The sequence below is a fragment of the Poromitra crassiceps genome (assembly GCF_964638095.1).
Source record: "Poromitra crassiceps genome assembly, chromosome: 11".
NCBI lineage: Eukaryota > Metazoa > Chordata > Actinopteri > Beryciformes > Melamphaidae > Poromitra > Poromitra crassiceps.
Genome location: NC_139643.1, coordinates 34,208,120 through 34,219,677, shown reverse-complemented (window position 1 = coordinate 34,219,677; position 11,558 = coordinate 34,208,120). Strand labels below are relative to the sequence as shown.

At 41.1% G+C, this 11,558-nt stretch overlaps 1 protein-coding gene and 1 pseudogene across 2 annotated transcripts in view; both read left to right on the top strand.

Annotated features, from left to right (window-relative positions):
* Nucleotides 1–5,795: 5,795 nt before the first annotated feature.
* On the top strand, nt 5,796–6,860 carry LOC310784980 (4-galactosyl-N-acetylglucosaminide 3-alpha-L-fucosyltransferase 9 pseudogene; annotated as a pseudogene). Its single transcript has one exon. The product of its transcript is annotated as a 4-galactosyl-N-acetylglucosaminide 3-alpha-L-fucosyltransferase 9 pseudogene (transcript).
* A 2,106-nt stretch (nt 6,861–8,966) lies between these two features.
* Nucleotides 8,967–11,558, top strand: part of tmem196 (transmembrane protein 196) — a gene marked incomplete at both ends in the record, with an annotated part of 11,051 nt that continues 8,459 nt past the window's right edge. Inside the window, one exon of the mRNA XM_083645992.1 lies at nt 8,967–9,076. Coding sequence (XP_083502118.1) covers nt 8,967–9,076 — 110 coding nt within the window. The remainder of the gene's footprint in view (nt 9,077–11,558) is intronic.

Genomic DNA, 11,558 nt, shown 5'->3' with positions numbered 1-11,558 from the left:
TACTTTTACCAAAACAACAGCGGCAGCAGAATGACATCGCCACCCCGGAACCATCGCGAAAAAAGTATTTCAACCGCCTTGAAGTCAGTGTAAACAATCCAAAATTCTAAAATGTTATTATTTTCCTTTGTTATTGTCATCTTCTATAGTGGTTATTTGCATAAAAACACACAGTTTGATTAGGAAATGATTGTATCTTTTTTAAATATGTGCTTTGATTTAATAAAATGTAACTCAATTTGTAACTTGAGTTACTTGACAAAGTAACTGGTATAATATTACTGAAATCCTATAAGTAATAAGTTATATTACTGAGTTACTGCTAAAAGTAATATATTACATGTAATATGTTACTTTTGTAATGAGTTACCCCCAACACTGACTATAACTACATGTATTTGCGGGCTGTATTCTAAAGCGTTACCAAAACCTCCAATGGACCCCAAATGCTGTGCTGCCTAGTTCAGGCCGGACTGCACCTGTATTTGTGCATGAGTGTGTGTGTGTGTGTGGAGGGGAGGGGAGTGAGTGAGTGAGTGGAGTGAGAGAGAGAGAGAGAGAGAGAGAGAGAGAGAGAGAGAGAGAGAGAGAGAGAGAGAGAGAGAGAGAGAGAGAGAGAGAGAGAGATGTTGAATGTTTAATGTGATTGTTTGTTGATGCTTTGGCAATATTGTTGTTATGACATTCATGCCAATAAAGCTATTTGAATTTGAATTTGAATTTGAGAGAGAGAGAGAGAGAGAGAGAGAGAGAGAGAGAGAGAGAGAGAGAGAGAGAGAGAGAGATTGACGGGCTGGTTAATTGATGGAGTGACCACATGCAAGTCGAGCATTGCTGACACAGCGTGTCGTGTCGCTGTGCATGCTCGGTACACCTCACAGCCTTCCTCAGCAGAATGGAACAACAGAGAAGGAACTGACCGTGAAACTAAAGAGATCATTACAATTTTACATACTGTATAGGGTAAAGAGTCATCAAACATGCATGAGCCGCCCATGTGCTAAAATAAACCCTTGTGGGGTGTGGGAATGTGCTGTGTCGTCCGTTTTCCACACTAGCCGATGGGCTTAAACTGCTTTAAGAATGCCTTTTATGCTAAACGTGAAGTCTAAATGTAAACACGCCCATGAGACAGCAACACTTAAAACATACAGCTGTGAGTCTTTCTCCTGGACGCCTGTCCAAATATGCATTGGTGAGATGTCTTATGACTAATAACTCATAGCATTAATTACGTGTATGCAAATATAGCTTATTGGTTAGGGAATGCCAATGGAACTTAAATTTTCTACAACAATACCTGTAGTTGTTTCTTTTACTGCATACACAATCCATGGAGTATTGTATTGATCAGTTTAAGACCCTAAACACACACACACACACACACACACACACACACACACACACACACACACACACACACACACACACACACACACACACACACACACACACACACACACACACACACACACACACACACACACACCAAGCCTGAATCTGTTGGCATATGTTCATTCATCATGGGCTTTATTCAGGGTCACTTAGGAAGTATCCAGAGGTGGATATGAGAGGATTATTGAATTGTATCTTTTCTTAGTGGAAGGCACGCTGGTAACTGTGCTGTAGCCTATAGGTGCTATAGGTGACTTTATCCAAGATATAGCATGTCTACAAGTTGAAGAGACATGATTAAGAGTAGTTACAAATTCATCTCGTTGCATTATTCAACCTCTTTTAGAACTGTTTCTGTTGTAGGCTGATTTTGCTTTAGCCAGTGTTTAAGCTTTCCATCAAAGCTTATCAGATTAGTTTGTGTTTTTATTTCTGTTGGTAGGGAGTTCCAGAAATGTATCCCTTTAACTGAAAAGGATGACTGGCCGAAGGTTGTTTTACGCTGTGCCACTCTACAATTGCCATTCGCTGATCCCCTTGTGGGAATTCTATTGCTTTTCATTTTTGTGCCATATTAGGGGAAAGTTGGGGCGAGGTTATTCAAACATTTAAAAATCAATTTGACAAACGAGAACGTAAAAAAGCTGTCAAAACTGAGCAGCTTCTGGTTCTGGCCCCTTGGTGTGAAGTTCGACTTAAAAAAATGGGTAACACTTTACAATACTGTAACACAAAAATTGGGTAGTTAGGGAACGAGTCAGGAACGAACCATTAGTTCATGATTAGTTCATGAATAGTTAATAGGTAGTTCCTTAATGGTAGTTACTTAAGAACTGACCATTACCATGTTAATGAACCAGTAAGTAATCATTACTTCCTTAATTTTTTTCCGCTAGTTCATGAGTAGTTAATGGGTAGTTACTTAAAGGCCGGGTTTACCGTGGGGAACATGAATATATATTAATTCTTAAAAAATCTTAAATTTCGAATCCGTTGAAATGTAAATGAAAAAAAAAAGTAAAAAAAAAAAAAAAAAAATTGGGCCAGGTGACGCGTTTCGCGTCGAAACGCGTCACCTGGCCCATTTTTTTTTTTTTTTTTTTTTTTTTTTTTTTTCATTTTTTTTTTCTCTGGCTGTGAACAAGCAATTTCAAAAATTTCAACGGATTCGAAATTTAAGATTTTTTAAGAATTAATATATATTCATGTTCCCCACGGTAAACCCGGCCTTTAAGAACAAACTATTAGTTACCATAATGGTTACTAGGGAATTAATCATTAGTTAATGATTACTTCACCATTAGTTACCATATTTACTTCGCCTTGTCCACGGCAACAATGACGGCAAAGTACGTTAACATACTCGCAACCACTAACCCAAACCCTAACCCTTAACCTAACCCTTAACCTAACCCTGACCCTAACCTTAACCCTAAACCTAACCCCCATAACTTCCACGTAAAGTTATTATGCATGTTAGATTTCTAATGTAAGCTCATGTATGCTGATTTTATTGTATTGCACTGTTTGTTTGTTTTTGTTTTTTGTTTTGTATTCTGATAGTTTATCTTGGCAGTTGTATTAGATAAGTCTTTTGGAAACTATGTTTGTGTTGGCATAGGGGAGGGGGAGGGGGGGGAACAAAAACAAAATGCTTGTCAATATTTGTGAGAAAACAATACCTTTTGTTGAATAAAATTATATAAAAAAAAAGACTAGGTCTGATGATCATAAACCGGACAATCTTTCAGAAGTTGTCCGCTATTTTCACTCCCTAAATTAACTAGTAACTAGCCCATTTAAATTTCAGTAATTGTAATTCAGTTACTAAATTTGAAAAAGTAATTAGATTACTTAAAGGACGGCTTTTCCGTGGGGGATGTGAATATATATTAAATCTCACGCCCCTAAGGTTTTCGAATCCGTTGAAATTTTTGAAATTGGAGCTTCACTCCCAGAGATATCAAGCATCTCTTACATATTTTTTGGGCCAGCCGACGCGTTTCGCGTTATCTGGCCCAAGTCCGCCTTGCGGAAGTCGTGCACCTATGAACTACAACTGTTGTGAGCCATGGTCCCGCCTCTAGAGGTCCTCCACGCCCCTTCAGAGGTCTGAAGAAAAACAAAAAGGCAGCCATCTTTTTCGACCACCTAGCCTGCTCCTTGCAAAGAGACGATTTTCTCGGGAACGGAAGCACGGACAGACACGTGACTGGCGGCATTGGAAAGCTCGTCAAATTTTACATCTAGTAGTAGGTGGGTTGAAGTAACGAAATCAACGCTGAGCAATGTACCCGTTTTTACACATTTTTACAGAAAATAGTTACAACATCAGATGCGTGTAACTCCTACGAAAATGCATGAAAATGCATGAATTTTTTTTTATGAAGACATCTCCCGACATATATACTTCAGTTTAAATTTGGTGCAATTTGGAGGCAATTGATTTTCGATTTATTTTCGATTTATTTCTTCTTCTCTCCATGTCTTCTCTCCATGTCTTCTTCTTCTTTGAGTTTTATGGCGGTTGGCAAACATATATGTGCATTACCGCCACCTACTGGAGTTTGATATCAGCCAAACGCCTGAGGGGTGGGCATGGAAACGAAGGCCACGCGAGCCCAGTGCATTGTGGGAAATGTAGTATTTCGAGTCCCCGCACCCGCACCTCCCCCCCCCTCCACACAGAGTGGATTTCTGGTGATATCTCAGGCTGTAAACAACCAATTTCAAAAATTTCAACGGATTTGAAAACCTTAGGGGCGTGAGATTTAATATATATTCATATCCCCCACGGAAAAGCCGGCCTTTAAGTGTCAGTAATGCCGACACTTGCAATGCCCCCTGCAATGTTCAAACCACCATACCATAAAAAAACTCATTGGTGCTGGTTAAACATGTGACATTGACCTTGAGACCAAGCCAAGCAATTGCTAATGTGTTGTAAAGTATATGGGCATGAATGCATTGGGAACAAAAAAGTTCAGTCTATAATGTTGCAAGGGGCAGCAGGTAAAATATGAAGGTATTTCTTTGTTTCCTTCTGTCTTTCATTGCAAACACCCATACATTTCACCCATGCATAAAGTCCACATGTCACATGTCACATGTCACAATACAATGTTAACAAAGCAAAATCCACCCTTCAGTGTTCTCTGTGGAAAAGTGTCAGGTCTGCTGAGTGGGTGTCACCAATGCAAACACGTGTAGGCTACTGATGAAATAAACCCTTGTTTCCCCTGAACTCTGCCTTGTGTTTTATTTCCCCAAAGTCTTCTCTTTCCGTCAACAGATGCATTAATCTTGTAGTGTGACCTGTTTGGTTTATCCTGCTTTCATCATGTCTTTCTTTTCTCTTCTGAAATTAGCTCATGTCTATCAGCGGAAGGCAGGGTTAGATGGAGATGGAGATGCTTCTGTTCAATATCCACCTTTATCCTCCAAAACACCTCAGTGGAGGTGAAAGGCTTCTTTTGGAGCTAATGAAGACCAATGATGGTGATGCAAATGTAACCTGCTAGACCGTGCTTCTTATTGGCTGGGCTCATAGAAAGGGGAAAAAAAACTTCTGCCCCACCTACAGCTATCTGTTCCACTACAGGTCTCTATATGCCTGTGCAGTAGATTTGAGTGTTTATACCAGTGTCATTATCTGATATTGTAGATGTCTTCATGTTGAGCCAAACAAAGCATGGATATATACCCTAGAACATTGCATTGATGGACTGTACATGTGTTTCATCTGAGAAAATTGTGAATAATCTCTAAATAATATTTTTCCCTGGAGTCAACTGGTAAATACCTCCTGATCTGGTCTGGTGAGCAGTTCTTGATTTCCTCATGGCATTGAATATCAGGTTGTAGTAGTAGTAGTAGTAGTAGTAGTAGTAGTAGTAGTAGGAGTAGTTGTTGTTGTTGTTGTTGTTGTTGTTGTTGTTGTTGTTGTTGTTGTTGTTGTTGTTGTTGTTGTTGTTGTTGTTGTTGTAGTAGTATGTAGTAGTACTATTAGTATTAGTAGTAGTAGTACTACCCGGTTTCAATAAAGATCATAAGTTCACCCAGATCATTAAAGTTGAAGCTAATCTGCTTTGATTATACAAATTGGTATTCAAATATCCAGAGATATTCAGAGAAACATTTGATCAAACTGACCGCAAAAGGTATACATGAAAAAAGCATGTGGTTTAGAAGGAAATCCCCTTTGCAGTGCATAGAGGTTAACCAGACTTCCATATCTACTTTGCTCATGTAAATCACTGCAGCTGCAATGCTTATACAGTATATTTGAAGGATCTCTCTAGTTAAAATCCACATTATAATGCTAATCACAGGTTTAAGAATAGAATTAATGTGTTCCTGAAAATTATAACAAGGGCATCTTCTTTGTTTGCAGGCTCAGCATGCTTTCCACTCCTACTTTTGGTGTTTTGCGTGTCATCTTCACAGTGTTCCTCATTCTGGGCGGATTCATGACCCTGTGTTTGATGTACTTTAAGTCGTCCGCATCTCCACCATGCCACCCTCCGCCCACACAGCAGCCACACAAGCCTATTGTGCTGCTGTGGTTCTGGCCTGAAAGCAAACACTTTGATTTAGGCGACTGCAAGAAGCTCCTCAACATTGACAGCTGCAACCTCACAGATGATAAATCGCTGTACTCAAAAGCTCAGGGAGTGATAATATTTCACCGTTCCATTGAAGATGACCTGTCCAACCTTCCCCCCTCACCCAGACCCCAATTTCAGAGGTGGATCTGGCTCAATATGGACTCACCAACCGACACACGTAAAATAGCAGGCATTCAGGGCCTTTTCAACTTAACCCTGAGCTACCGGAAGGATGCAGACATCCAGGTGCGCTGGAGATTGACTGTCAAGAAGCGCACAGATGAACATTTTGTGCTACCAAAGAAAGAAAGACTGCTTTGTTGGATTGTGGGCACCAACGATGACCCCCAGAAAGGATCAGGAAGTAGAGACAGCTACTACAGGGAACTTGTGAAACACATCAAGGTGGATGTCTTTAGTCGCTCGTCCACTCGTTTCTTCAAGTACAAAGACTATTTTCTCACCATTAGCAGCTGCAAATTCTACCTTTCCTTCGAGAGTTCAATTCACCGAGATTACATTACGGAAAGGCTCAATGGACCTCTCGCAGTTGGCACTGTGCCAGTAGTTTTGGGCCCACCGAGGAACAACTACGAGGATTTCATCCCAGGTGATTCCTTCATACATGTAAATGACTTTCTTGATGCCCAAACACTGGCTAAGTTCCTGCGGAGGCTGGATAAAGACAATGAAACCTATGTACGCTACTTTGACTGGCGGAAGAATTATTCTGCCAAGCGTCACCTGACTGGAGAGAACCATGCGTTCACACATGCAGTCTGCCAGGCCTGTGCACATGTGGCCAGCAACAAGGAGTACAGAGCCATGCCTAATCTCTACAAGTGGTTCTTTGACTGATCTGCCTTTCAGATGACTAGAGCTGAACAGTCACGTGACATTTATTGCCCCGGAAGAGAGTTCCCCATTAATTTCTCCATAGACATTTCGAAAAAATCTTTATATAACGAGTTTTAAGGCTGGAACCAAGCTAACTTGTGACCTACTGAATTGTGAGTCACCATAAAAAATTTCAGTTGGAGCAAAAACAAAAAATAAAGACAGTCAACTGTAATGTTGACTTTGTGCCGCTAGAGGGCAATCAATGGGACAGACCCAAGGGTGGAACTGCATCACTGGTTGGGGACAACATGTTATGTTTACTATCTCCTGGTTTCCAAAATGAAATATCCTCTCATTTTGCTGGAATTACTGTTGAATATTATTAAATTTTATCAAATAACTTTTGAAAGTGAGTGTTTGTGTTTTCCTTTAAACACTGATCAGTGAATATTTTGTAGCTTGTTTCCCTGCAGACATTTTGTTATGACACTATTCATTTGCTATTGCATTGTAGAGCAGTTGGCCAAGCTACTGTATTCAGGAAGTGTAATTAGTTACTTATTACTGATTACTCCTTTAAAAAGTAATAACATTACTTTACTTAGGTGCTATTACTTGGTATCAAAAGTAATTTCTTACATTATTAGTTACTTTACTATATTAATTTCGATACCCCCTTCTGTAAAAGTGACGTAATCTGTAGCTCCTTTTGGAACTGAATCCATTTTATTTGAACAATAATTAACTTTACATGAAATCAGCATAGTCTCGTATAGTGGCTACAGTATGGAGATAGGTCTGTCTTGGATTAGTAACTGTAATATAATTACTTTTTGGAAATGGTAATCCCTCACATTACTATTTACTGGGAAAGTAATAAGATTACAGTAACTAAGTTACTGTAACTAAGTTACTGACCAACACTGTAGTTGAGCATATGAATTTGATATTTAGCATAGGCTAGATATGTGGATTTTACCTGTCCTATAGGCCTACTTTATTTTTATTTTTTATTTTTTTAAGAATATATCCAGCCGATGCAGACCCAGGGAAAGAATTGTGGTTGCAGCAGAGAAGAGGAAAAAAACTATGAACCTAAACACCTGTTTTAACTGGTGACACCAGTGAATGAGAGTAATGACTCAAACTCTGTAGCTTTTGAACCCTTCGAGTGGGCTTGAATATTTATGAGGAAAGAGTGATTACAGTTGATGATCGTCATCTAATTTATTGTTCAGCATCAGCCTCCATTAACGTAATTACAGCATGGCCTCCTTCGGGTGAGACTGGGCAAGACAAGAGCGAGAGAGAGCGCATAAAGAAAGTGATGACAGTATGTGGTGGCATAGGTTACTAGCAGACTGTCATGAGAAAATTATACTCAAGGGAAGAGGTGTCACTTTTTCCAAGTGCGTTAAGTGAGAGAGAGAGAGAGAGAGAGAGAGAGAGAGAGAGAGAGAGAGAGAGAGAGAGAGAGAGAGAGAGAGAGAGAGAGAGAGCGAGAGTGAGAGGGGGGGGGGGGAGAGAGAGAGAGAAAGAGAGAGAGAGAGACCCCTGGACACGTGGCCGCCTGTGCAGCATTTGTTGTGCAGGGGGCGGGGGCAGATGTTGGGTCGCGAATTGTGTGTGTGTGTGTGTGTGTGTGTGTGTGTGTGTGTGTGTGTGTGTGTGTGTGTGTGTGTGTGTGTGTGTGTGTGTGTGTGTGTGTGTGTGTGTGTGTTTTGTGTGCGTGATACGCGCGGTGTCATTTAAGTACCTTGGACAGCGCCAAGCGGCGCACACGCACACCCACTCAAGCACGCACGCACACACACTTGGGGGAGGAACTTTAAAGAGGAGCGCTCTCTAAAATAACAACTACAGACCGTCTTCTTTCCTCCGCGACTGTTTACTTTATTTTATTTTTTTGAACTAGGCTACATCTCCACTTCCCCCGAACCTTTTCCCACTCCTCTCGGATCTACTAGCGTTACCCCTCCGGATAAGTCATCCATTCCATACTTCTCCACCCGGGTATGAAGGAGAGGTAGAGCCACGCCGCTTTCGGAGCGCGGAGAAGCGGACTCCTCTCGCCCTCCTCCTGCCTCGTCCTCCTCCTCCTCCTGGAGCGATGCCCGGGGCAGGATGTGCTCCAGCCGCAAGATCCTGTGGAGCCTGCTGCTTCTGTCTGTGCTGGAGGTGGGCCTGGGCGTGGCGAGCATCGTCCTGGGAGAAGCTGGGGGACATTCGGCCAGGTAAGGTGGGGGAGAAGGGGGAAGAAGGGGGGAGAAGGAAAAAGAAGGAGGGGAGAGAGGGGGAGGAAAAAGAAAGAAAAAGAGGAAAAATTGGGAGTGTTTCAGATCATATCTTTCTGATAAATGCATTGTTTGCTTCCAAAACACACAAAAAAAAAAACTTTGATACAACTGTCACCCCGGACTGGACTCGAACTTGCGCTGAGTGGAGTGCCTAGTGGACACAGACAGTATTGCCTCTGCATGCATTTGAGATGGGAGGGTGGGTTGATTTTAATTAAATAACAGATATTCTTCCTAGTTATGTCATATGTCCCTTTATGTTCATGTGCATGTTACTGACCTAATGAGTATTGTTTTTTAATTTTTATATGTTTTTGATGTCACATGTATTGTAAGCAACAAGGAATGTCTCAAAGTGAATTGCTGTACTGTCATACACAAAAGATAAAATAAATAGAAAATGTAATAAAAAATGCTCTTTGTTTGTGGTATATGTGTAATTTCTTGCATTTTCAACTATCAAGTTTATTAATTGGGTAAAATGAACTTAATAAATAAATAAAGTGTTATCAGAGCCCCCCCCCATTACTGCCATTACTGTATTATTATCACAATTGTAATTATTCTGTTTAAAGCAAAAGTGAATGGAAACATCCACAAGCACCTTTGTTTAACACAATTTCAATTTATTAACCTCTTTCCAGACATGCACAAGAGAAGAAAATAAACCAAAAGAATTTGTAAAAAAAACATATGAAGGTTAACGGTTTCAGAATCAGAATCAGCTTTATTGGCCAAGTATGCAAACACATACAAGGAATTGGGCTCCGGTTAGCTTTGCTCTCAAGTACACACAGAGTACACAAGTACACACATACAGAGAAAAAGGAGAAAGAAGGTTACACACATAGTCAAGGCGATCAAGGCAGGAATACTTTGTTAGACAAAAGCAAAACAAATTTACAGTGACTGCTATATACAAAGTGGTGACTGTGCTATATAATGTAGTAAAGTGGCTATTTTTAAATATATGAGGGAGTGTAGAGTCAAAGTGTATGGTAAGTGTGCAACAACGCTACAACGTTACAAGGCTTATAGGAATGTACAGTAGTGCAACAACGCTACATAGTATTGTAAACAAGGCTTATCAGGGATTGCATTTTAAATATGAATATATAAGGGAATGTACAATAAATGTGTACAGTAAAATGAGTTGTATGCCGTTCAATGTGAACAAGGCTAGAGTTGACAGTGAATACAGTGAACATAAATTAAGTGAGTGGCTGGTTTAGGTGGTTTTGGTGTTCAACAGAGTGATGGCCTGTGGGTAGAAACTGTTTTTGCATCTATTGGTTTTGGCGTGCAGAGCTCTGAAGCGCCTGCCCGAGGGGAGGAGTTCAAACAGGTCGTGGCCAGGGTGAGATGGGTCAGTGATGATCTGTCCTGCCCTTGTTTTGACTCTGGAGGAGTACAAGTCTTTAAGATAAATACAGGGTTCCCACTGGTCCTTGAGGGTGTTTTGGTTCACCTCAACCAGCTGGAGGTTGGTGCCCTGCATCACTATTGCGTTGCCGAGCACCAACTGCCGAATCTTACGATACTCGGCAAGTATGAGGGACCATCGAGAAACTGCACCCTTTCTCTGCGGGGCTGGGAAAAGGGTGCAGAGGCGGATGAAGATGGTCTCCACCAGCCGGCAGCAATTCGGCCACTGGGCAGGTGCACTGGCTGCACCTAACATGCAGCGGGTAGTGCTCTCAACACCAGGTGTCATCGAGGGCCTTTTCGGTGTCCTGAAGCGCCCACTCAACAGTCTGTCCTGGTGCCGCGCTGCATACACCACCCGCTCCCTGTCCACTGCATCCAGCATCTCCCACAGTTCAGTCACCCTGTTTGCCTGCTGGTTGCTGAGGAAGAGGGATGACTGATGCCGCAGCTCTACCAGGTACTCAGCAAGCCTGTCCATGTGGTGAAATCCTGGCATATTCTGCTCATCAACAGCCTGTGAAAATTAATAAACACAAAATAGAAAATACCAATTATTTAACATTTTCTCTAGTTTGTGCAGAATTTTATTGATGCTGATGGTTAAATAAAATATGTGAAATTGATGCAGTTGATTTAATGAGATACGATTTATTTCTATATGCCTGCACATTCTAAAACAACCACAGGCACAGGCATGTCTTCTCTCTGCCCTCTCAGACAACAACAACAACAACATTGTCACCCTGATGAAGGCCTGTGTGCCGCAACGCTGTGACTTCTGCACATAAAACAAAATACATTGTATACTGTGTTTTGCATTCTAATAATAGCCTATGTTCCACATTCTGTTTTTTTGAACACAGGGTTTCTTCACATTTTCAAATAAAAAAAATCCATGTTTTCCAGACCTTTATTTGTTTTAAAGATTATGTCTGGTGTTCAGGGAGATAGACATCTTGCCCCTGCTACCTAGGTTATACCAGTATAGATG